The sequence below is a fragment of the Anolis carolinensis genome, chromosome 1, assembly GCF_035594765.1.
Source record: "Anolis carolinensis isolate JA03-04 chromosome 1, rAnoCar3.1.pri, whole genome shotgun sequence".
Taxonomy (NCBI): Eukaryota; Metazoa; Chordata; class Lepidosauria; order Squamata; family Dactyloidae; genus Anolis; species Anolis carolinensis.
In genome coordinates this window covers 79958663-79985759 of record NC_085841.1, presented here as the reverse complement: position 1 = coordinate 79985759, position 27097 = coordinate 79958663, and the positions used below count along the sequence as shown (strand labels likewise).

General features: G+C 38.7%; 1 protein-coding gene across 3 annotated transcripts in view; it reads left to right on the top strand.

The window, feature by feature from the left end:
• The window catches only part of utrn (utrophin), a 456383-nt gene that overhangs the window by 193887 nt on the left and 235399 nt on the right, over positions 1-27097 (top strand). For all 3 annotated transcript variants that reach the window (XM_062977769.1, XM_016998724.2, XM_062977776.1), the window contains 4 exons: positions 1206-1323; positions 3890-4095; positions 10025-10179; positions 26138-26327. In XM_062977769.1, the coding sequence (XP_062833839.1) occupies positions 1206-1323; positions 3890-4095; positions 10025-10179; positions 26138-26327 (669 nt within the window). The remainder of the gene's footprint in view (positions 1-1205; positions 1324-3889; positions 4096-10024; positions 10180-26137; positions 26328-27097) is intronic.

Sequence of the window (27097 nt, the reverse complement as noted above, 5' to 3'; positions counted from 1 at the left end):
GAGCAGGTGGAACGAGTAGTACTGTTTGGATCCTGTTACTTAATTTATGATCAGTCCTCATTAAATGCTAAGCCTCTGTAAATCTCCCTGTGAGCATCATCCTTTTGAAATGTTTGTGACTAACCCCCATAAATACAATGCATAACATTGTCCAATACTGTTACTATTTTAAAGCCAGCATTGACTTTTGAAAATGCCTGCTGAGGTATTTGTATGTGAAAGGTGTTCTGCAGAAATGTCATATGATGCAGATTACTAGAATAAGTTCACCTTTCTTGAAACATTGTTATTATCTACAAATAGACATATTTACATTCTTTTTAATATAATGAAATTTATTTAATGTAGGTTAATTGCTTTTCTCAGTAGCTATATAACATGGATATCCAACAGCCCTAGGCAATTGGTGATTGAGTTTAAAGAGAGATTTAAATGTCTACAGTGGCATTTGATATTTGCACTGGCAGAAGTTGAGAGAGAAACAGTTACACATATTTATGTTACCATTTTCTTTGCGTCAGATATTGGCCAACTTTGAAAGTAGACCAATTAGTAACTAATAGCCTTAGGACATGTGTGTGCGCATGTTTTTAACATAGCAGTGATTGAATTAATTGTCTACCACTTTGTTGTAATAATATATCTGGTGCCATTTCTTGGGACTGCTCTCAAGAGGTCTTTTTGGATGGATGCAAAATTTGTTATGTATGTAATGCTCATTATAGAGATTTCCCTGAGCTACTTTCCATTAAAAGAGAGGCTATATAATAGTGCAGTTTAGCAGACCTTGCTGTTAATGGAGGTATTTTGCTAGCTGAAAACAGAACTTGAATGTGCTTTGTATAAAATATTGAGGAGTATGCATTTATATGTGTGTAATAAAATCCTTGAAACAGAAAAACATAGGTAATATGTCCTGGTGTTCTAGGAAAAATCAATCAGTTGTGCTAATATTCAGATAAAGGCAAGAATTGTACAAGAAATAATGTAGAAGACAATACACACTTAATTTGTCTTGAACAATATAGATCTATACTGGATCTGTTCTTAGTGCTAACCCTGTAAGTTCACTTGCACTATCATTAAGACCTTCCACTAAGTAGTGATACTCTTGAATTGATGCCCTAGGAAGACTTGCAAAATGAAAATTTGTATTTTTGAAAATATCTCCAATAGTAACCATTTTTAATTTTGCCTCTTTATAGATAACTAATGAGGATTTAGAAAATCGACATCCCCAGCTGGATTCCGTTTTTACTTTGGCACAGAATCTGAAAAACAAAACGTCAAGTTCTGATGTGAGGACAGCTATCACAGAAAAATGTATGTGTGTTTCTCTGGAAAGAAGTCTGGGGAGATGGGCACCAAAGAATTCTATAAGAGATATGGTAAAAGTAGGGGGAGCAATTATTTAATTAAAAAATAATGGCTGTGGAAAGTGAAGCCTAGAAGATGTTATAGAGCAAGCTACATCCTGATAGGTGAAAGGAAAAGAGTGAAGTGAGCACGAATAGAGAAATACCCCATTATTAGGCAATGTTGGCATATTTATTGGTTTTTTTAGATTCCCAATATCTACAAGAAAAATATGGATTTACTTGATTTCATCTTGCTAAACATGGTCAGAATGGACTTTTGATATTGAATGTAAAACTATTTAATTGTTTGCCCTCCAACCCTCCGAAATAACGAGACAAGACAAGTAAGCTTGGGTTTAAAACTGGGCAACTTTATTGATAGTTACCTATTTAACTTTAATTTGGAACTAGGGCCAAAAATCCTTAGCCATCTAAGAATTTGGTAAGGCATAAGCCGATATTAGTGGTCATACCCGACCATCCATTAAGACTGAATTTAGGGCGAAACACCAGGTCCCCAGTCTATCTAAACCTGGATGACCTAAAGGGGAATGTGTTGGAGAGTTTTGCCTCCGAAACAAATGAGGTCAAAGTCTCCCATTCCAAGGCCATAATCGTTCACCCTCGCCGGGGTTGTAAAAACCCTAAGCGAGGATTCACGCCTCTGGCCAACACCAAAACAGAGGTGCCTTGTGGTGCACACCAGAATAAGAGATTCCCCTAAGCATTCCGCTGACCACCTAATTAAATGACCACACCTCCCAATTTACCACTCCACACAGTATAGGGTAGGCGAAAAACCCTCCCAGAACATGGGAGGGAAAAAATTCCTACCCGGCCCATCTAAGCGACCACACTACTGCTATACTGTTAGCGGCGGGCGGGTGGGTCGAAGCTCCAAAAGTGAGTGATCTAAGAGGCGGGCAGCTTCCTATAAGCCCCGCCCCCCTTCCAGAAGTCTCTCCTTCGTTGGGAGGGGGCAAATCCCCTTCCCTCCCCCAGCTGCGCAGTGGGGGGAAGTTTCTTCTCTTCTTTATTCACGCAGTCGTTTCTGACTCTTCGTGATCTCATGGACCAGTCCACGCCAGAGCTCCCTGTTGGCCGTTGCTGCCCCCAGTTCCCTAAAGGTCAAGCCAGTCACTTCAAGGATACCATCCATCCATCTTGCCCTTGGCTCTTCCTTTTTCCTTCCATTTTCCCCAGCATCATGATCTTTTCCAAGCTTTCCTGTCTTCTCATGATGTGTCCAAAATACTTCATCTTTGTCTCTAATATCCTTCCCTCCAGTGAGCATCCAGGCATTATTTCCTGGAGGATGGACTGGTTGGATCTTCTTGCGGTCCCAATCTTGAAGCAGTCTATTGTTCCGTGGTCTGTTCTTACTGTGTCTCCTTGGTCTTTATACAGCTTTCTCAGGAGATAGACAAGGTGACTTGGTATCCCCATACCACCAAGAACATGCCACAGTTTATTATGATCCACACAGTCGAAGGCTTTAGAATAATCAATAAAGCAGAAATAGAAGTTTTTCTGAAACTCCCTGGCTTCCTCCATTATTCAGCGGATATTGGCAATTTGGTCTCTCGTTCCTCTGCCTTTTCTGAACCCAGCTTGGACATCTGGCAACTCTCGCTCCATGTATTGCTGGAGTCTGCCTTGCAGGATCTTGAGCATTACCTTACTGACATGGGAAATAAGTGCCACTGTATGGAAGCTTGAGCATTCTTTAGCGTTTCCCTTTTTTGGTATGGGGATATAAATTGATTTTTTTCCAATCTGATGGCCATTCTTGTGTTTCCATATTTGCTTGCATATGGCATGCATCACCTTGACAGCATCATCTTCCAAGATTTTAAACAACTCAGCTGGGATCCCGTCATCTCCTGCTGCCTTGGTATTAGCAATACTTCTTAAGGCTCACTCAACCTAACTCCTCAGGATGTCTGGTTCTAATTCACTCACCACATCGTCAAAGCTATACTCTATATTATTATCCTTCCTATACAGATTTTCTGTATATTCTCACCACCTTTTCTTGATCTCTTCAGCTTCTGTTAGTTCCTTGCCATCTTTGTTTTTGATCATGTCAATTTTTGCCTGAAATTTACTTCCGATGTTTCTGATTTTCTGGAAGAGGTCCTTCCTATTCTATTGTCTTCTTCCACTTCCATGCATTGCTTGTTTAAAAATAGTTCCTTGTCTCTTCTGGCTAACCTCTGGAACCAACTTGGGATTGTGGGGGAGGAATTTTCAGTATCAAAGGTGAACATCTGTCTACAGTTGTAGTGTGTGCAAGTGTTAGAGGGAGAGAGAACATAAAAGAGAACACAGGTGTTTCAATGGGAAGGTGTCTGTGAACTATTCATGCATATTCAGGACTCAAGATTGGCTTTCCGTTTTCTGAATACTTACTTTGGGTAAGATGATAAATAGATCATCTGATAGATAGATGATGACAAATGCTTAGAATAATTTTCATGTATATATTTCTACATTGGTTATGTGTTTCTATTTTATATTATATTTTTCAGTGGAGAAATTGAAGAACCAATGGGATAGTACTCAGCATGGGGTGGAAGTACGTCAGCAGCAGTTAAGACACATGCTTTCTGACAGCGTGAAGTGGGATGACCTGAAGCAAGAAATGGAGAGGCTAATTGGGCAATATGAGATACATCTTCATGCTCTTTTACAGACCCCTAAAGAGAAGCTTACTAAGCAAATTTCTGAAAATAAAGTGAGTTCAAATGGACTTTATTGTTTGCATCTCAGGATTTATGTGTCCAGCTCAACATTTTGGTTTTGTCTCAGCTTGAACACTTTTTGAAATAGGATATGATAAAGCTCTTATAGTACCTTTGCAGATAATTTACTCAGGAAATGGAAGTTTAAGAAGAAATAGGATGGCATTAATAGTGGAGATATATGTATCAAAGCTATCAGGGAATACAGTGCAAAATCTGACTGGGTAATCTAAATTAGACTTCAGAGGAAATCCATTGGTCCATTGATACCATTGGTATATAATTCAAGTTTATGCTCCAACTGGAGAGGAAGAAATAGAAGAAACTGAAAGAACTTGATCACATACCAAAATAGAATGTGCTGATAATCAAAGGTGACCAGAATGCAAAACTAGAAATCAGAGAACAAAACAAAATTGTAGAAGAATTTTGCTTATGGAGCAAGCAAGCTATTGATTGAATTTTGTGAAGCCAACACTTTTGATACTCACAAACACATTGTTCAGGCAACCAGAGAAATGAATGTATGTATGGATACTAGGTGATAGCAAATATAGAAATCGAATAGACTACATAATTGTTAGCATGTGTGCCACAGTATTTCATTTAAGTTGTACTTCGAAAAAGAGGCCACTGTCAAGATAGAATATGGACAAACAAAATTATTTCCAGTTGGCAAAATGCAAGTTGCTTTTTATCACCCTATCTGTTTAATGTGTATGTGGAAAATATCATTCATAAAGCTAGATTAGATTCACAGGATGGAGGTGTGAAAATTAGAAGAAGAAACACCCCGTAGTTATAAGATATGCAGATGGCACAATATTACTACATAGCAAAGACTTGAAATGGGTACTGAAGAAAAGCATAGAAGGAAGTGCAAAGATGGGCTTACAGTTGAACTTTGGACACTCAATGAGAAAATAAAATGCTGCTTGTCAAGGAAGTAGGCAGTAGGAAAAGAGAAAACACACATTAGAAGGGGAAATACTCCATTAAGGAAGAAATGGCTCTCAGTTTGCAAGACCTGAGCAGACCTCTTGATAACAAAGTGACTTGGAGGACTCTTGTTTGTAGGGTCTCCATCAGTTATAGTGGGCTGCATGGCAATCAATAATATAGAACTCTTTTCCCTGTTCTCCTGTCTTTCTATGAGTGGGTGTTTTAAAAGTAAGACAGTGTGTTCAGTGTGTATATTTTCCTGTGTGCATTCTAATAATAGTAGTAGTAGTAATCATCATCATCATCATCATCATCACATGACAAAGGATATCTGAACAGATTTATTAGCTTTCACTTTCTGATTCAAAATGTAACTTCTCTCAAAAGGGTAACTTCAGTAACAAGTATCTTTCAGTAAATGCAATTTTATTCCTTTGACTAGAAAATTTAAGTTACAAATTATAGGCTGTATTTGCAATAAGCTTTTCAAACACTGACTATATTTCTTTGAAATCTTATGAAAGGCTTTTGAGATAGTGAGCTAATACAGCCAAATGTAGGTTTTGGTAATAAATGTGTTTTATTATCATGTACTGAAATTTAACATCAAGGAGTGAATATCTGTCAGGAGCATAGTGTGTTCTGGAGAACTTTTAATTCAATTATTGTAATAGAGGTAGGATTCTACATCAATATCAAGCAATCACATAAAGCAGAACTACCCATACACTTTTAATAGTTCTGTACGCTGCAAGAAAGACCGGCATGGTTTCTGTGAAACTGTGAAACTGGAATTAAGATTGGAGAAAAAAAACAGTTAAATTATTGGTAATTGTTTCTGGTATCTCCTTTTTAAGACAGTGAGTGAAATAAGTCTTCTTAAAACAATGTTTAAAAGTTGCCTGGCTGTAGTTTATCACAGATATTCTAAATGAAGTCAGTATTAGTAAATAGTAATCCACATTTAAACTTGGGTTGCATAAGAGCTTAAATCTCTTTTTTGACCCCCTCCCCCGATCCCAGTAATTGCCACCCCAAGAACACACCTCCCCATGAAAAGTGGCACATTCATATAATCTTTTCCTACTTTTGAACAGCTCCAAAAATCCCTGTTGCTTGCCAGACCTAGAGGAAAGGAAACCACTAACTTTTGGTTGTTTCTGTGCTGTGGCCTACAGGTGGAGCAGGGGGAAAAATGTGTGGTCTCCTCCTTGATAGCTGCCCACCATAACTGAATTGATTCACACACTTATTTTGTCATTAGATACAATCTCTTCTTTCCCTTACATAGGCATATATGCTACAAGATTCACTTTCAGAACTGATGCCTTCCTGTGGTTCCACAAAAAGGAATTGTTAATTAGAAGGAATAAAATGTCATGTCATGGAATCTTGTGAACAGCATTTCCAGAATCAAGGGAAAATTCTGATTATCAGAATCAAGAAAGGATTGTGTGCTTTTCATGAATCCCGCCTTTATTTTCCCTCTTTTTATCAATTATTTTTCCTTTACTTGCCATCTGTTTATTTTCTGGGCTACACCTTCTTATTTTTCAAAGCTTATATTTGTGTTTTTGGAATACAATGTGACCTATAAAATTAAAGCTATTGAAAGCCTCATCTGCAAGTATTTGCCAGTGGTCTCTGTGTTCATGGATATGGATGCATTCTAATTCTACTTCTATTTTTACCCTGTATTGTTCACACCATTGCTTTTTGTTGTCTTTTCTTAATTTTTATGTTTTATGTTTCACCCTGAATGAATCCAAGGAAAAGTAATCAATTCAGTGTGGAACTGATGAGGAATTGTTTTTTTCTTTTCTTTTCTTTTCTTTTCTTTTCTTTTCTTTTGAGTCACCTTGTTATTTTTATTCTATTCAATTTGTTTAGCTCTCATATAAATCACTTTTCAAATCATGACTTTGGATGTAGAAGAGAAAACAATCAGTTATGGATAATATGGATAAATCTGTTTGTTAATAAATCTGCTGTTCCCAGTTGCTGTGTGTAGTTCTAGGATTTAGAATCCAGGTGTTTGGGTAATATTATTTTGTTCCTACTAGCTTGCATTGCTATGCCTCATAATTGCAGAATTATGAAGGGTGTCGTGGTCTGAGTATTAGACTATGATACTGGGAGAGTAGGGTACAAATATGAGCTTGGTCATGGAAACTTAACTGGGTGTATAAATCATACTTTCAGGTTCAAAGGAAGGCAGTGACAAGCCTTTCCCCTGAACAAATCCCTTGAAGAAAACCCTGTGATGTTTGTGTTTGGGTTGTATAATCCAGAAATGATGAAATCGGAGAGCAACAAACTGCAGAATTGTGTTTGTTTCATGCATCTTTTGGCATTGGTATATTTTCATAGTGAATAATTCAATGCTAAACACTTGTAAGAAATATACAACTCATACATGTCAGGAATGCTCCAGGAAGGACAAAGAGTAAATACGTACTGATTGTGGGTGCCATGTATCATTTATTCTCTTATTATAAATGACCAGGCATAATGATTCACCTGCATTATGTGTTTCCTTAATATGAAGATAAATAATTTAAACAGTCTTCTTGTTGGACACATCTACGTATCATAAGGATGTAAATCCACAAAAATCACAACACAATTGATTTATAAAATATGCAATAGAATATATATCACAATGTGTTGTCAAAGGCTTTCATGGCCAGAATCACTGGGTTGCTATGAGTTTTCCAGGCTGTATGGCCATGTTCCAGAAGCATTCTCTCCAAACGTTTCACCCACATCTATGGCAGGCATCCTCAGGAGTTGTGGGGTCTGTTGGAAACTAGGCAAGTGAGGTTTATATATCTGTGGAATGTCCAGGGTGGGAAAAAGAACTCTTGTCTGTTTGAGGCAAGTGTGAATGTTGCAATTGGCCACCTTGATTAATATTGAATGGCCTTGCAGCTTCAAAGCTTGGCTGCTTCCTGCCTGGGGGAATCCTTTGTTGGAGGTATTAGCTGACCTTGATTGTTTCCTGTATGGAAATCCTGTTTTTTGATCGTTGTACTTTATTTACTTTCCTGATTTTAGAGTTTTTTTAAATACTTGTAGCCAGATTTTGTTCATTTTCATGGTTTCCTCCTTTCTGTTGAGATTGTCCACATACTTGCCTAGTTTCCAATAGACCTCACAACCTGTGAGGATGCCTGCTATAGATGTGGGCAAAATGTCAGGAGAGACTGCTTCTGGAACATGGCCTTACAGCCCGGAATACTCACAGCAACCCAATATATATCTCCTTTGTATTTGTTGAGTATGCTTATCTATTGAAAAATAAAGTTCTCTAATTACTTTTTAAGGCTAGATGGCAGATACCTGATAAAGGTTAGTAGTTCTGGTTTGCAAAAAGGTTTGCAAAAAGGTCATAGAGATATTTAAATGACTGATTACTCTACATGTCCTCACTATTTTTTAAAACCAAACTCTTCATCTTTTTTCTTTCCACCTATATCTGTATGCCCTTTAAGCAGCAGCTTTCCCATTAAGCCCACATTTGATGCTAGAAACCAAATACACAGTTTGAATGACACTGGTAGATGCTCGTTAAAATTATCTGGATGTTGAATTCCACTCTATTTTTGGTGATGAGAGAGCAATTTTCTTGTGTTGTAGCTTCTTTCTTTAGTTGACTGAGTTGGAGGATGTTAATTAGAAAGGGATGAGTGCTCATTTCTGCTCCTTCAGATTTAAAGTAGATTCTGCCTGGCAAGCAGGATGCGACATTGCTACAGGGCACAGTATCCTCCTCCAGTGTTTTATCCCGAATATAACCAGAGGCTTTCCAAGTGGGGAAGACTCCCTGGTACAGAGTAGGGGAAATACAAACATTAGGAAGAGCAAGCACAAACTGGATACACTGCTTCTGTTCATGGCAGCAATGGTTAATTATGGCTGCCCTGTCTTGAAATGCAAGTTTATCTTGCAAGTCTTTTGAGGGTTCTTGTTTTTTGAACACTCAAAATACTTTACTGTGCACTACCTATGAAATGAAATGAACTGTGTTTTATGATGCGATCAAAGTATGTAGGGTGGTCATAGCTTCTTGGCTTTATTGTGAGGTTTTTGTTGTTGCTTCAATTACCTTAATATAACATATTTCTGTTTGAATTTTCTGTCCGGTTTTCTTCCTGACCATTTTTGGCTTTTGTAGTTCTCCCCCTGATCTGTATATTATACCGAATATTTGTTTGTTTTGTTGGCAAAGCACTGCAATTCATTATAAGATAGATTAGCCTCCACAGTTGTAATTTTCTCTTCAGACTCATTCAGTACATGCCCACACGTGTATTGCTAGGAAAACTTTTCCTCACCCCCCCCCCCCCGAAATTTTTCAGGTTTTAAAAAAAACCTGGTTTACTCATGGATTTTAACTGATTAACCAAATCCCTGTGAGTGTCCACTGAAGCGTCAGTGGAGCCTGATTTCTAAATTATTTTGCGGTATGGAACTACTCTTCATGATTCGCTAAAAAAAAAAAAATTCAACCCCCCACCCCCATTTTTTTTCTGGCTATGGTCCTGTGTGTGTGTGTGTGTGTGTGTGTGTGAGAGAGAGAGAGAGAGAGAGAGAGAGAGAGATTGTTTGTTCATGTGTGTGACAACATATTGACCTGAATGCCTTTTAGCAGTGGATGTGGATCAAATTACTTTCCTACCTTCTACTGCTCAGGATGTTTGGGGTATAGATGGGTTTCTGTAAACTGGAGAATCTGGGTGACATTCCTTATGGTTCACATTGCTAATGAAATAAAAAATTGATGTCACTATGAGCAAATACTCTTTTCGTTTTCCTAGTTTTTTTCATTTCAGGTAGTTTACTGAAATATATGAAGTTATAGTATTTGATCAAAAAGGGAGTGGAAGGACACTTTGCGTTTTCGTTTTATTCTGGGGTTTCCAGAAGTGTTGTTTTCCTTTGCTTGTAGATATTGATTATGATATTTTTGCCTTTTAGATGTTGATACAAGATCTAGAGAAGGGTGATGCAAAGATGAACCCATTCAATGATCTTTCCAATAAACTTATTCAAGAATACAATAGTGACGATACAAGAAAAGTAAAGGAAATCATGGATCATTTGAATACCTCATGGATTAATCTGAAGCAAAGGTATGTGTCAATAGATTTTGGGTTTCCCAAATATTTGTTTCTTTCTTTCTATATATATATACTAGCTGTGCCCGGCCACGCGTTGCTGTGGCGAAGTCTGGTGGTATGGGAAATAAAGTATTGAGGAATTGGTGGTAGTTAAGGTCAAGGGTAAAGGTTTTCCTCAGACATTAAGTCCAGTCGTGTCTTACTCTGGAGGTTGGTGCTCATCTCCATTTCTAAGCCGAAGAGCCGGCGTTGTCCGTAGACTCCTCCAAGGTCATGTGGGATGACTACATGGAGCGGCGTTACCTTCCCGCCGGAGCAGTACCTATTGATGCACTCACAATTCCATGTTTTCGAACTTCTGGGTTGGCAGAAGCTGGAGCTAACAGTGGGGGCTCTCTCCGCTCTCCCAATTCAAACCTGTGGCCTTTCAGTCCAGAAGTTCAGCAGCTCAGCGCTTTAACACGCTGCGCCATCAGGGGATATTATTTCCTAAAGGTTGTGAATATACAATATTTCTGATTGGTTTTTTGTTTGTTTGTTGGAGGCAAGTATGAATGCTGCAATTAGGAAAAATGATTAGGATGTAATGGCCTTGCAGCTTTAAAGCCTGGCTGTTTCCTCCCTGAGTGAATTTTTTGTTGGGAGGTGTTAGCTGGCCCTGATTGTTTCCTGTCTGGAATTCCCTTGTTTTCAGAGTGGTGTTGTTTGCGATATTTTATGTGCTTCTACTGTCTGTGGCCCTGAGAAAACAGAGGATTTTCCAGACTTTGATGATGGGAATACTTTGTTGGGAGGTGTTAGCTGGCCCTGATTGTTTCCTGTCTGGAATACCCTTGTTTTCAGAGTGATGTTGTTTGCGATATTTTATGTGCTTCTACTGTCTGTGGCCCTGAGAAAACAGGATTTGCCAGACTTTGATGATGGGAATACTTTGTTGGGAGGTGTTAGCTGGCCCTGATTTTTTCCTTTGTGGAATTTCCAATTTCCCTGCTTTCAGACTGTTGGTCTTTATTTACTGTCCTGGTTTTAGAGATTATATTGTTCTGCATTATTCTATCCCAGTAATTATTTCATATTAAAGAAGAATCTCACTTATCCAACATTCGCTTATACAATGTTCTGGATTATGCAACGCAGTCTGCCTTTTCATAATCAATGCTTTTGTAGTCAGTGTTTTAAATTCATTGTGATATTTTAGTGGTAAATTTGTAAATACAGTACAGTAGAGTCTCACTTATCCAACATAAACGGGCTGGCAGAACGTTGGATAAGCGAATATGTTGGATAATGAGGAATTAAGGATAACCCTATTAAACATCAAATTAAGTTATGATTTTACAAATTAAGCACCAAAACATCATGTTAGACAACAAATTTGTCAGAAAAAGTAGTTCAGTACACAGTAATGCTATATAGTAATTACTGTATTTATGAATTTAGCACCAAAATTTCACGATATATTGAAAGCATTGACTACAAAAATGCATTGGATAATCCAGAACGTTGGATAAGCGAGTGTTGGATAAGTGAGACTCTACTGTAAATACTACATAGCATTACTGCGCATGGAACTGCTTTTTCTGTCAAATTTGTTGTATAATACGATGTTTTGGTGCTTAATTTGTATAACGATGACCTAATTTGATGTTTAATTGGCTTTTCCTGAATCCCTTCTTATTATCTAACATATTCACTTATCCTGCCGGCCTGTTTACGTTGGATAAGTGAGACTCTACTGTATATTTCTAATCTTATATTATCTGCTCAGAACTGGATTATCTGAGGCCCCTTCTTCACAGCTGTATAAAATGCACACTGAAGTGGATTATATGGCAGTGTGGAGTCAAGATAATCCAGTGCAAAGCAGATAATATAAGATTATAAATGGGTTATATAGCTGTGTGGAAGGGCCTTGAGTCTACACTGCCATATATTCCAGTGCAAATTAGATAATCTGTGGAAGAAGCCTAAGTGAGGCCTAAATCTGCCTGTCCCCTAACTGAAACCTGGCTGTCCCTTGGCTGGTTGCTAGGCAACCAAGTGGGCAGAGATTAGCCCTCTAAACTGGCAGCAATTGGATAAAAAAATTATTGCTCTCCCTCTAATTAGGACTTTATTTTTCTTTTCTTTTTGTTGTATCAACCTTGAGGCGTGGATGATGGGTTGTGTTGTCAAATTTTGAGGTTGGGGGGCCTGTACTTTTGTTGTTTTGTGAATTGCCGTGATGCCATCACTCTTTTATATATATAGATATACTTGGTACATATTCCACATGTTCAAAATATAAGATCAGCTAGGAATCTTTATGCAATCTAAACTGACTGCTTTCTTATCACCATATCAGTTACACCTAAGTTAATGGCAGGTTTGAAATTTTCCCTATTTGTAATGGGCAAAAGAACCATTATTATTTATATTGTTACAAATTCTGCCCCCAGTAGAAATGCGTGTTCTGTAGACTACCTCTTCCTTCCTTGCTCTAGTGAAGATTAATCAAACATTGAAATAAGAGAAGACCAAGGTGTACACTTTAAAACTCCTGATCCAAGGTGAACAGGGGCCTGTTTGAAAGGAGGGCTCTAGTGATTTTTTTCTATGGCTACTACTTCTTCAATTGCACAGTCGTTTCCGACTCTTCGTGACCTCATGGACCAGTCCACGCCAGAGCTCCCTGTCGGCCGTTACTGCCCCCAGTTACTTCAAGGTCAAGCCAGTCACTTCAAGGATACCATCCATCCATCTCGCCCTTGGTCGACCTCTCTTCCTTTTTCCTTTTTTATATGATAGCCTACATTATCACTGAGGTTAAACAATGTCAGTTATGAAAACAGGGGTAATATTTCCTGAAATGCTCAACATTCCCAAAATCTTTTGAAGAAATTATCAAAAGAAGATAACTAATTTAGGTTCACTTCAAGTTGGTGTAATGCTAGAAGCTCGTGAGATCTGTTATGGAAAAAATCTGTTCATGTCTGCTTCATCATAACTGAAACAAATAACGTGGCTGTGTCACATGGTAGTCAAAGAAAAATTCAATGGTGTCAGAGGCATGCACAAGTCCTACTTAAGGTTATGTCCTAGATAAAAGTTCTAATGTAAACACTTTCCAGAGCAACAATAATATATTAGGCAGCTGCCTCTAGATGGATCTTCTTTTCCAGCTCAGAGGAATGTGTTTCTAGCTTGCAAGAATTGTTAAAAAGGGGTGAAATTGGGGAAGATTTCAGACAGAGCAACATTGCTTTTGGAGACTCAACTCTTGCCTTGTCTCGGTTCATGGAAATATTATCTTGCTTTGTTTCATGTCTAGAATCTGTGTTTGGATTATACTTTTGAAGCTCATGCTACCTTGTTTCCTCAGAACTGCTCTGCTATTTTTGGGACTTCAAACTATTACAGTAGAGTCTCTGTCAAGAGTCAGATGCCAATTAGCGAACAAAAATAGAGTTTATTCAGCAGATAAGCCAAAAAGTAATGTTAACACAGAAAAAACCTTGAAACACTTCACTATCAGTGCTTCAAGAGCAGTTCAAACAAAAATATAATTCACCAACACAAGCAGGTAAAAACAAAGCTAAACAAACTTAGTGCAAACTGCACTTTCTGAGTCCAAGCCCTGCCAGCCGGCTCTGTAGTTTTCAAAGGAACAGTTCCCAAAAGAAAACACCAAATTGGTCAGGAAACAAACAAACAAACTAAGAATGCAGTAGACTGCTTCCACAATGTGGATAAAGCCGAAGGCTCCAAAAGGATGGTGAAAAGACGTCGTCCGGGATTCCAAGGTCAGGTCAGGAGATAACAGCGGTGTCCAAAGAGCAAGCCAGGAGTTAAAAGCCGATAGTAATCATCAATCACAGGGCGAAGGCAGTAGCAAGGTCAAATTCCGATCCAAGGTCTGAAGAGGGTGCAGTCATCCAAAACAGGTCCACGATAAGACACAGCGAGAGCCAAGCTAGGTGATAACAGCAGATTCAAATCATAGTCCAAGTCCAGTCTTCATGGAAACACAGAGATCCCAATGGCGCCTCAGCAACACCTTGCCACACGCAAAGTGCAGTGGCCAAACATTCCCATTTTATTCCCCTTCCTCCTGGGTGACCAAACACTCACACCCAAACACCAGGTATCCCAAATCTACTCAGAGTCTGAGCTCCACACAGCTAGAGCTCGTGGATCTGGAGTACCTAGCAATTCGTCGGAGTCCCAATCATCCTGCCCACACTTAGCCCCATGAACACTTAAAGAACCATCCTCCCTTCTCCAAGCATCCCAATTGGGATCAGCTCCTGCAGAAACCCCAGGTTCAGAAGTATCCATAGACCCCAAATCCCCAGACATCTCCGGTGGCTGTGCCCATTCAGTGCCCGCTTCCCCAGCCACCACCTGTTCCTCAGCATCCATCTCCCCATCTGAATCTTCCTCAGAAGATCCCCCATATAGCTCTCTAAGTCGCTTCCTGCGCAACTCCTCCAGTGAACCCTCATCACGAGGGTTTTTTCTTCCTCTTCGAATTCCATCCCCATCAACCATAATCCCCGAAGGCGCAGTCACAACAGTCTCACTTATCCAAGCCTCGCTTATCCAAGCTTCTGGATTATCCAAGCCATATTTGTAGTCAATGTTTTCAATATATCGTGATATTTTGGTGCTAAATTCGTAAATACAGTAATTACAACATAACATTACTGCGAATTGAACTACTTTCTCTGTCAAATTTGTTGTAAAACATCATGTTTGGGTGCTTAATTTGTAAAATCATAACCTAATTTGATATTTAATAGGTTTTTCCTTAATCCCTCCTTATGATCCCAGATATTCGCTGATCCAAGCTTCTGCCGGCCCGTTTAGCTTGGGTAGGTGAGATTCTACTGTATCTACGAACACTTTGAACTGTGTTCTGTAGATTGCCTTTGCAATCGGATTATTGCTTTCTTTACGGCTCTTTATTAAGTTTTGCTATTTTTTAATCAATAAAGTGGGGAAAAATCAAAACCTGCTGTGGTGAAGCGTGTTTTAGAGCAAGGTGAATCAGTGCTGAGGCGCAACACACAATTCCTAACAGCTTGTGAGCTGGTTAGGATTTCTGGGAGCTGAAGTCCAAAACACCCGGAGGAGCACAGTTTGAGAAACGCTGCTCTGTCGGAAGATCTGGATTATACATTGAGAAATGGTTCTGATGTTTTTATTTTTATTTTTTCAAGTTTACAGAGCCTTCCCTTGGTTGACCCTGAAAGAAAAAAGTTGGTGATTTTTCCAGGTTGCAAATAAAGTTTTTGCTGTTCAGTCACAATTGCTCTTTTGTAAAGTACAATGCTTTCTGCCTCCAGCTATTGCTCTTTTATTGCCTTGAATTGTTTTACTTTACACTGAAAGGGACATTCTCTAGAGATGTGTGGATGGTTTGATTTCATGTCTGCTTTTTCATGAGTCTGCATGTTCCACCAATGCTGTCACTTTCACTATGTTAAGACAGGAGAGTTTTCTCTTTTGGAATTTCCTTCATTCTTGTTCTTTTTGTGAGCTCAATTTATTAACTCTCTTTCATTGTGGATCATGATCTTGGGGTTTCTGTGTGAATTGCAAACTGTTCCTGGCCTGAAATGTGTTTATTTCAAATCATCATTCGAACCTGACAACTTCAGAGAATAAAATATGCTTGTTGTATACACAGGGTGATAGGTTTACTGACTTTGTATAGATATATGATACTGCAACTAATAGTAAATTCTATAATTTTCAATGATGGAAGTACCGAGAAGAGGGTATAGCTTGTACAGGTGGTCCTAACTGAATGATTGAATAAAGAAAATCATGAACAAGTGAAACTGTATATGTATATGTTCCATGGATACAGGAATTGTTCTATGATTGTACTCATTAGTTTCATAACTGTTTCTTTCAAATAGTGATACTTGTAGCATTTTTAAAATTTATGTAAGATATAATGCTATAGTAGGATATGACTAATTTCTTTTGGCCTGAAGGTTAAAAATCTGGCCAACAAATTTGAGGTGATTCAGCATGAAGTAATTTGTACTGGGATTCAGTAATTGATTTCAGTGCCTTTAAATTTATGTTAAAGGAAGCCTAGCAGACAAAAGTGAGCAAGCAGTTTAAAGAAAACAAACACTGAAAATGCAAACACTTGGATAAAAACTGTCACTTGGGAGTAGTACCTTTACACAAAAAATCTGAGATCACAAGGCAAGTTCATTATACAGAAGGGAGTCTGTGTTCGTGGATGCATATCATTGTTATCATCTTCATAATGTTATTTTTCTTTCTTGTTACAATACTATTGATTCTTGAACAAAGGTTCTCTCCACTAGGAATGCCACACAATGAGGCAAGCAATGTGTGGAAAGAAAATGCCCATAAAGCAGGCCAGAGGGGGTTTGGCAGAGTGGGTGAATGTGGTGCTTAATGCCTCCCTATGGGAAGGCAAGATTCCAGCCAGCCTAAACAAGGCTGTGATAAAACCGTTGTTGAAAAAACCCATCACTGGACCCCACTCAATTGAACAACTTTCCACCAATATCCAATCTCCCCTTCTTGGGTAAAGTCTTGGAATGTGTGGTTGCCTCACAACTCCAGGTGTTCTTGGAAAAAAAATGATCATCTAGATCTGTCATAGTCAGGGTTTAGATTGGGTCATGAAACTGAGGCAGCCTTGGTCTCCTTAGTGGATGATCTACGCAGAGAACTGGACAGGGGGAGTGTATCTCTGTTGGTTCTCTTGGATCTCTCAGCAACCTTCGATACCATAAACCATGGTATCCTTCTGGAGCACCTTGCGGGAATGGAACTTGGAGATACTGTTCTTCAGTGGCTCCGGTCCTTCCTCGAGGGTCACTCCCAGAAGATGTTGTTGTGGGATACATGCTTGGCCCCACAGCCATTGTTTTGTGAGGTCCCACAGGGTTCAGTATTGTCCCCCATGATGTTTAACATCTACATGAAGCTGCTGGGAGAGATCATCCAGAGTTTTGGAGTTTGATGCCATCTGACGCAGATGACATCCAACTTTATCACTCCTTTCCACCTGCTGCTAAGGAGGTTGTCCAGGTCCTGTATCTGTGCTTGGCAGCTGTGACTATCTGGATGAGGGTGAACAAATTGAAATTGAATCCAGACAAAACTCCTGGTCAGTTGTAAGGCTGAACAGGTTATAGGGTTGCAGCCTGTGCTGGATGGAAATCACAGGTTTGCAGCTTGGGAGTTCTCCTGGATTCTTCACTGGGCCTGGAGCCTCAGGTCTCGGTGTTGGCCAGGAAAGCTTTCGCACAAAACTTGTGCACCAACTGCGCCCATACCTTGAGATGCCAGATTTGGCCACAATAGTCCATGATCTCATCACATCTTGAATAGAATACTGCAATACGCTCTATGTAGGGTAGCCTTTGAAGACGGTTCAAAAGCATTAAGTAATCTGATAGGCGGTAGTCAGGTTGCTCACCAGAGCAGCGTACAGAGAGCATAAACCCCCCTGTTACATCAGCTCAATTGGCTGCCATTCTGCCAGTCTGCTACTGAGCACAATTCAAAGTGCTGGTTTCTATCCTATAAACCCATAACCGGTTCCAGCCCAGCTTACCTGTCTGAACATATCTCCCTCTATGAACCTGCAGGGCCTTCTCGGTGGTGGTCCCTTGGCTGGGGAGTAGCATATAGTGTCATATACTTCCACAGTACTGACATAATTGAAGCAGCTGGGATGATGATTATGGGATTGGTGCTATGTTTTAACATGTTTTAATGGTTTTAATTATATTTATATGGTTATTGATTTTTTATTTAATTGTGTTATATATTGTTTCCCTTATCTATTATGTGGCATTGAATAATTGCCAAAACGGTGGTAATAATAATTAACTGGAAGCTACTCTGAGTCCCCTTTGGGGTGAGATAGAGCAGGGTAGAAATATAGTAAATAAATACATGAATCCTGTACTGTAAGAGTTTGCCTTCCCTAATTCTTCTAATATATGATAGCTTTAGTATACTCAGGAATTGAAGTTTTGTCTCTTTTGTGGTAGGTTTGTACTTTTTTGTGCATTCCCTTATTTTCTAAGGAAAGATGGAATAAAAAGGCCCTGAAAATAATGAAAAGCTGAAGCAGCTTCTAACTCTGTAGAGTTTTTAAGTCAAACAATTCAAACTGTACCTGCTTGTTGTAGTATTTTAAAACTACTGGCATTAAATGTGATTGCCCTTTCAAATATGAGGTTTGCTACACAGTGGACGATAATTGCTTGTGCTTCAAAGTTAAGATCGTGGTAATTCATGCCTATCACTGTACTCTCAATTTAAGCATTGACATTCCTTGTCTCTGGTCTCATAGACTTTTCCTGTAATCTGTCTAGATTTTTTTTGGTAAAAAAATAGATACATTCTACTTAATTTCTTTGTTTTGGGGAGGAAAGTTAATGCTAGAAGGATGTTTAAAATGATGTCTTCTCATTAAGATTTTGAAATAATTTCTATGCTAATAATGTCCAGACTCTTTCTGTCTTTTCAAATATAAAAGAAGATATTTTATACTGTCTGTGGCCAGTATACATTAAATGAGGCAAACAGAGTGAAACTTAATCCAGATTAGACAGAATTGCTTCTGGCCTGTTGAAAGTCATATCTGGGAATAGGGATTCAGTTTGTGCTAGAGTGGGTTGTATTCCCCCTATAGATGCATGTTTTTAGCTTGCATGGACCCAACTCTAAACACAAAATAATAAGTAGCCCAAAGTTTTTGTTTTTAAAAAATAGATAAATAAGAAATTCCATTAAAATTTGAATAATGTCAAATATAATATGAAGATAAAGCAAGCCCATTGAAATATTCTTCTACAATAGCCACTTAACAGCTATTTATTTATTTTGTGTCAAAAGGATTGCATAACAAATTACATTTTAAAATGTTTGGGGGGAGGGGGGGAGGAAATCACAAGCATCTAAATAGTTTTAGACCAAAAGTGGGCAACAGCAACCACATTGTCCATAGCTTTAAGCAACTCCTCCTCTGTACATGAGGCAGGACATTGTGGGCAAGCAAACATATGCAGAGTTGTTTGTTCTGCTCCACAGTCGCACAAGGTGGAGGATTACTCCAGGTAGTGCCACCTTGCCAAGTTGTCTTTAGATCTGCCCACTCCACTTCTGAGTCTGTTCAGGGACTTCCAAGTTGCCCATTCTTGGTTTGCCTCTGGAGGAAGACCCTCATGGGGGGCCATCCAGTTAGAATTACCAGGTTTAGCTGCCCAGAGGGACACCCTTGCTGCTGCTGGAGGAACATCAAGAGGAGTGGTGGTTCTCATGAAGCTCTTCCTTGATTTGAGTCTGGTGGGAGGAGGGTGATAGCCATGCAGTGGGTGGCTTTCACAATGTTTGACCTTATTTCTCTCGCAGTTAGGAGCAACTTCCCATCGCACGTCAGGAGGGGCAATACCAGCTAACTTGTAGAGTTTATCAGCAGGTGTAGGTTTAAGGCATCCTGTAATTATTCTACATGTTTCGTTCAGTGCTATGTCCACCTGCTTCGCATGGGCCGACTTGTGCCAGATAGGACAGGCGTACTCAGCAGTTGAGAAAGACAAGGCCAGGGCTGATGTTCTTATTACTTGTGGGTCTGCACCCCATGCGCTGCCAGTCAGTTTCCTCAGGATGTTGTTGCATGTAGCTACAGTAGAGTCTCACTTATCCAAGCCTCGCTTATCCAAGCTTCTGGATAATCCAAGCCATTTTTGTAGTCAATGTTTTCAATATATCATGATATTTTGGTGCTAAATTCATAAATACAGTAATTACAACGTAATATTACTGCGTATCGAACTACTTTTTCTGTCAAATTTGTTGTATAACATGATGTTTTGGTGCTTAATTTCTAAAATCATAACCTAATTTGATGTTTAATAGGCTTTTCCTTAATCCCTCCTTATTATCCAAGATATTCGCTTATCCAAGCTTCGGCTGGCCCATTTAGCTTGGATAAGTGAGACTCTACTGTACTTTGTGCTTGGTGTTCATGCAGTGTTTCCTATATGTTAGTGTTCAATCTAAGGTGACACCAAGATATTTAGGATGGAAACAGTGTTTGAGCTCTTGGCCTTCCCAAGTTACTTTCAGTTTCCTGTTGGCTTCACGGTTACGTAGGTGGAAAGCACACACTTGTGTCTTGGAAGGGTTAGGCTTCAGGTGGTTCTCTTTGTAGTAGCTGGAGAGATCTTTCAAGGCATTAGTGAGTTGGTTTTCAACTGTTTCAAAATCTTTCGCTTGTGTTGTGAGGCCAAGGTCATCAGCATATATAAAGTTCTTTGTGAGTGGTGGTAGTGGCTGATCGTTCGTGAAGATGTTAAATAAGGTCGGTGCAAGAACGCTGCCTTGGGGTAAACCATTCTTTTGCCTCCTCCATCTACTTTTCCGGCCCTGAAACTCCACATAGAAGCTGCGGTTTTCTAGCAGGGTCTGGACAGTTTTTGTAAAGTCAAAGTCCTGGGTGATATGGTAGACTTTATGCAGCATTTTTCTATGTTGCACCGTGTCATAGGCTGCCGTAAGGTCCACAAAAACTGTTCCCGTAATGCAGCCTTTCTCATAGCCTTCCTCGATATGCTCAGTCAGATGAAGAATTTGACCTGTGCAGTTTTTCCCTGGTCTGAAACATGCTTGTTGTGCATTAAGCTTGGGTTCGATAACAGGTCCTAGTCGATTTAATAGCATCCTCTCATAGACTTTATATAGATGACATAAGAGGGAGATTGGATGGTAGTTCCTGTCATTGGAGGCATCTTTACCAGGTTTTAAAATGGCAATGATCTTAGTTTTCCTCCATGCTCTGGGAATCTGTTTGTGTGCCAGGCATTGATTGTAGAATTTCAAAAGCCAGTTTTCAGCTTTGGGGTCCAAGTGTTTGATTTGCTCCATCATCAGGTCAACTAGGCCAGGTGCTTTACCAGTCTTACATCGCTTGATGGCTTCTCTGAGTTCTTTCAGGTTTAGAGGAGAAGACAACTGACGGGTTTCAAGTTCTGGCACGCTGTTGATTTTCATCTTTATTCTGCTGCAGTTGGTTTTCCCATTCAGCTAAATACCTATTTAAATAGAAGGGTATTTGACTGGGAAAAGAGCAGAAGAGGAGCCAATCTAGTTGATTGTGGGACATCTGTCAGAAAGTCTTTCTCCTGTGTTCTTCATGAAACATACCTGGGATGATCATGGATTTAAGAAAAAGCTCTCATCTGAAGATAATAGTCAGACAGACTCAGGGCTTCATAAATATGTGAGGGGAAGTCATAGGGAGGAGGGAGCAAGCTTGTTTTCTGCTGCCCTAGAGACTAGGATGCAGAACAATGGCTTCAACTACATGAAAAAAGATTCTACCTAAACATTAAGATGAACTTCCTCACCTTGAGAGCTGTTCAGCAGTGGAACTCTCTGCCCTGGAGTGTGGTGGAGGCTCCTTCTTTGGAGGCTTTTAAGCAGAGGCTGGATGGCCATCTGTCGGGCGTGCCTTGAATGTGATTTTCCTGCTTCTTGGCAGGGGGTTGGACTGGATGGCCCGTGAGGTCTCTTCCAACTCTATGATTCTATGATTTAGATGTCATAACCATCACCATGAATTAGGCCTGGAAACTGACCAGTACTCAACTAAAGCTTTGCAACATGGAATTTCTTATTTATCTATTTTTTTTAAAAAAAATCCTTTGGCCTAGTTATTATTCTAATTTTGTTTAAGCCTATGGTATAAGATAGCTTGGGTTCCATAGTGAGAAAAAGGCATAATATGAAATGAAGAAATTAATCAATGTGTGATATTGAAATCAATGAACAACTCATTGCAGTAGTGAAAAGGGAATTTCCTCATTCCCAGGCAGCACGCCTGTAGACAAGAGTTGAGTAACAAAGTAACAATTCCAACTAAGATAAATAACAAGCTTTGTTGTAGTTGTAGCAAATACAGTTCAGTACTGAAGACATACTGTGTATGTTGAAATCAGGATGCAAAGTGTTATTTTCTCTACTTTAGTATATTTATGAGGTTGTTGGTCTGTTGTTGACTTTTGAATCCTGTTTGTTTGTTTTATAACTGCTGAAAGTGCATCATTACCACGTTCATCTCACGAAAGTGGCTTCTTTTTCTCAGGAGCAAAGGTGGATAAAAATGACCAATGGCCTCATGCAAGAAATCCCTATTTTGAATTTCCATAAGAAAAGTTCAAAGTTCATCCTAAAAATTTTAAAACTTTAAAAATTAGACCCAAATTGGCTGAAAAAATGCCACAAATAACAATAGCTTGAGCAGAGTTGTCACTCATTATCCTTTTATCCCACAAGATCCTCTCTAAATGACAAATTTGCAGCCAAAACAAGAAGGAAAAAAAATCACCCAACTTCTGGGTTAAATAAGAAATATCCTTGAAGTTCGCTGGGAGGGTGTGAGGTCAAAATTTTGCTACGTCTTATAGTTGCCCCCCCCTTCTCTAAATACTTGATATAAATATAGTTCCTATATGCTTGCGTTTATGTCCAGAAAATTTGGTCAAAAAGCAACCCCAGAATTCTAGATTGACTTATCATGGGTCAGTGCCAATATTGTGTTAGGGATTTCTGTTACCTTAACAGAGTCCTGGAAGCTTCCCTTGCACTCAGTAGTAAGATACAAGCTCCCCTATGTAGTTGTGGCAGGAAAATATTTGCTAGAGCACAGAACACCACACAAGTTGTTCATTCAAACTCAGGAAGGCTTTATATATTCAGTTGTGATACTTAAAGGCCTCTTACAAGTCACAGCTCTCTCCAAATTCCCTCCCTCATGCTGCTTGCTATCACTTCCTCATCTGAGCTGATTCCCTTTTATCCCCTCCCGTAGAAGCACTGATCTCCCCTGCTTTCAGTGCTATAATGCTTATTCTGTCCTGGTTGAATGCTTGGGTAGAATTTGACAGTGGCCAAGCATGGCTGGTCCCTTGAAGTAACATTGGTGCTTCCCCCTCTCCATACAATGACTTATCCATGCATCATATCAAAATCCATAATTTTGACCCCAAAACCTGACTTATACATGAAATCAACTTATACAAGAGTATATACAGTATTTGTGTTAGCTCCTGGTTGTGAATAGTTAATATTTTTTGGTAGTATACTTGATAAACATTTGTCTCTACATTTGATGTAGGAATTAGTCTTATTTAACAGTGCTTAGATAATGTGGTTAATGGAGCACAGAAATGTGAAGACCAAGCTGTCACTTTTACTTGATTTAGTAGGGAGATTACTCAAGTGAAGCTTTGGTCAATTTTAATTGGTCTCTCTGTGTAAATGTTAAACAAATAATGGTAACTGTTAACTGATTTCTGAGGCTGTTTTGATATTTTTGTGTTTATAGGGAATGAAAAACTAAAATGTTCAAGATCTTTCCTTCTAGCTTTTAATCAATGTTTTTGTTAAGGTGGTTGCATTTGCTTCTGCTCCTCACAAGGTACAACAATCTGTATTAAGATACTGTAATATATAGTGCTTCAAATTTAATTGATTAATTATATGTATATCAAAATGATTTTCAGTCCTGTTGAAAATGTTGTATTTAAATTCCTGAGATCTCAAGTAGTATGAAATTTCCAAAGTGTATATCTTCAGTATGGTTGAGTTGAGCATTGAGTTAAAAGATAGTGGATTGAGTAGTAGTCATTAGATGTATCAGTCTTTCTTATAATGTAGAAGTGAATTCTGTCTGTAAGGCGTTCCCGCCTTTCTACAGTACATACAAATGACCATAGATACACTTAGCCTGCTTTTATTTGAACATCCGATCTTATCCTTGCATGCTTTTTGGTTCGACTTGTAACACTTTAAGTAGTGCAAACATTCTTGTGTGAGAAAACCCAGTGACGCTCATAAAACAGATCACCTGAGAGTTTTTTTAAAAAGGTATGAGTCCTAGTACAGTTCTGCAGAAATATTCATGAAAAAGTATTTTTTTACAACACAGTAATTAAGATATGGAGTGGTGTTGATTGGCATCAAGCTTATGTTAGGTTCAATGGTAAAAATAGCTTATTTGAAGACAATTTTGAAGGAACATCACTGCATCACACTTAACTTGTGTGAGTGTGTGTATGTGTACTTCATACCCGCAGATTAAAAACCATTTTGTTATACCTTAGAAAATTTTGATCTGTCTTGACAGAGCAAATGACCTGACATTAAAGATGGAGAGGACCTTAATGATTGCTTCTAAGGGTGCCAAGCACTATGCATTATTCCCCTGAAAATAAGCCAAATGGCAACTTTTAAACCATTTTGAACAGATAATAGAAATGTGATATATTCAGCGTTTTTGTGTATATCAGAAATCCATCTGCAAATGCAAGTATTTGCTCCTGAAGCCACATTAAAGTATCTCTTACAACCAAGTTAAAATATATGATCATTTTAGGATATAATACTTGGGGTACATAATATAGAAATTATGTTTTTAATTCCACAGTTCTACAATCTGGCTTTTACAGTCAGCCCTCTGTTATGCATGGATTCACCATTCATGGATTCCACCATCTACAACTTTTTTAAAAAAATCCAAAAAGCAGACCTTGACATTGCCATTTTATATAAGGGATTACATTATAAAAAATTTATTTATTTACTTTATTTTTATTCCGTCTTTCTCCTGATATACAATGAGACTTGAACATTCACAGATGTTGGTATCCATGAATGTCCTGGAACAAAACCCCAAAACCCCAGGGTCCCCCGGGGGAGAAGAGCGGTATATAAATTAAATAAACAAACAAATAAATAATTGACTACTAAGGGCCCAATGCACTGTATAGATTCTTGGTGAAGGAAAAATAAAAGTCTGACCTTTTAATGCTTTGGGACTTTTCTCACCACCTTCCTGCGGCCTTATATAAGAGTTACCAGAAAACTGGCCATAAATGTTTTCCTAGCCTCACAGAGGCATATTTTTAGGTTGCATAGTGGTGGTGAAGTGTGACAATGAGTTGGGGAAATTGAACATCCCATTTCTTTTGCAGTTTGCTGTTCCAGCAGCAGAAGTCCTTTATTGGATACAACCCACAGACTTCGTGTTCCTTTTGCATGCCAAAATATTTTATGCAAGAATTAAATTTCCTGAGTTGGCCATGTTGCATAAATATGTTTGCAGGAACATGAAAGTCAGTCAAGGTGAAAAGAGTTGAAAATATTTAAGCAAGCTATTCTCTTGAGTGTTGAGTGGGATACAGAAGCCGCCCACCACTCATCCTTTAAGAATGGTTAGAACCCCCCGGGAAGCAACAAAACAAAGAACATATATGCTATTTTTACAGCATTGCAGTTTGTACAGTATGGACTACATTAGGGAGTGGTTTACTTCCTGGAGAGTCTCCCAAAATTGTGTTGTTAATTTGTCACACTTGTCATTTTACAACTTGTTTGTGGTAAGCAAAGCTTTATTTGGCTTTATTGATGAAATTTAATAACTCTTAGTATTATCTATTTGTAATCAATACATATATAATTTGTAGAACCTGTGGTACTACATTAAATACTATATTAAAATACTTAAGGAACCAACCATGCTGCTATTTGTTTTTTGCCATCAAATTGACCTTGGCTTATGGACACCTTAGGAATCAGAAATCTTCATCAGGTACCCTGTTTAAGTCTGGCAGACTCAAGACTGTGCATTCCTTGATCAAATCTATCAATAGATTTTCACTCAACTGAGCTTTTCCATTGAGCCACGTTATCTATGATTTCCAAAGTAGAGTATATCAGGTTGACTTTTAGCATGCATTTAGGCTTGATTTGCTCTTGAATCCATTTATTTATCTTTTAAGTGGGTTTATTATATTCTTAGACCTCTCCTTCAGCACTTTACTTCAGAACAACTGTAGAAACAACTTGTATCACTTTAGATAATTGATACCTTTTTAATTTTTCCTGATATTGTTGTTGTTGTTCTTTCCCCCTGCAGAACATTTAATAGGCAGAATGCCTTGGAGGCTGATCTGAAAACAGTGCAGGCCTTGCTCAAAGACCTTGAAAGTTTTTTCAAGTGGTTGCAAGAAGCAGAAGCTACAGTTAATGTCCTTGCAGATGCATCACAACGGGACCCGGCTCTTCAGGACAGCTCTTCTGGAAGGGAATTGAAAAAGCAGATGGAGGTAAGAGCATGGCAAGTTTATTAATTAAAATATTTGACCCAGCTTTTATTTATTGAAAATGTTCAAGGAAGCATATGACAAATACATGCAAACAGTAAGATGAAGCCAGTGAGTGGAAGGCAGAAACAAAGAAGCATAAAAATATGTTCAGGCTAACACGCTAAGAAAATTTACACATTTTAACAGATTGGCAGGTTGAATGCCTGCTGGAAAGGAAAGGTGTTCACATAACATGGAAAACTATCAAAGAATGAGAATGGAATGGACATAGGTAAGGAGTTAAACTCACAGTTTATCTTAAGAAAACTCTCACAGTGCAAATGTTTTTCCATACTCTTTTGTCAAATCAGAATTTAAGTACCGGTAGTTTGGTTTGAGTGATAGTATTCCATTGTAGCCTATTGGAACTTGTGAGATAACCTTCTAAACATTTCTGTACTTTTCTGTAGTCCTGTGGTGCAGCTACATGTGAACCTAAACTTGGCATAAAGAAGAATCTTTCAGTAGCAAAGATTCTAGTCTGGAGTTATGAAGGCCCCATTCTTCAGCCATCTTTATTCTTTATCAGATTGTCAGGAGATAATCAGCATTGTTGGTCAGTAGCCACTGCTGTTATGTGCATTCTCTATTTGTTGTGGTTTACTAATAAATAAGGGCCCTAAAAGGTTCTGATCGTATATGGTACTGACACCTTCCTCCCTCATATGTTGCTGTTGATTCCTGTTGAAAAAAATGAAACCAGCATGTCCTCTAGATATAGATTTTGTAGA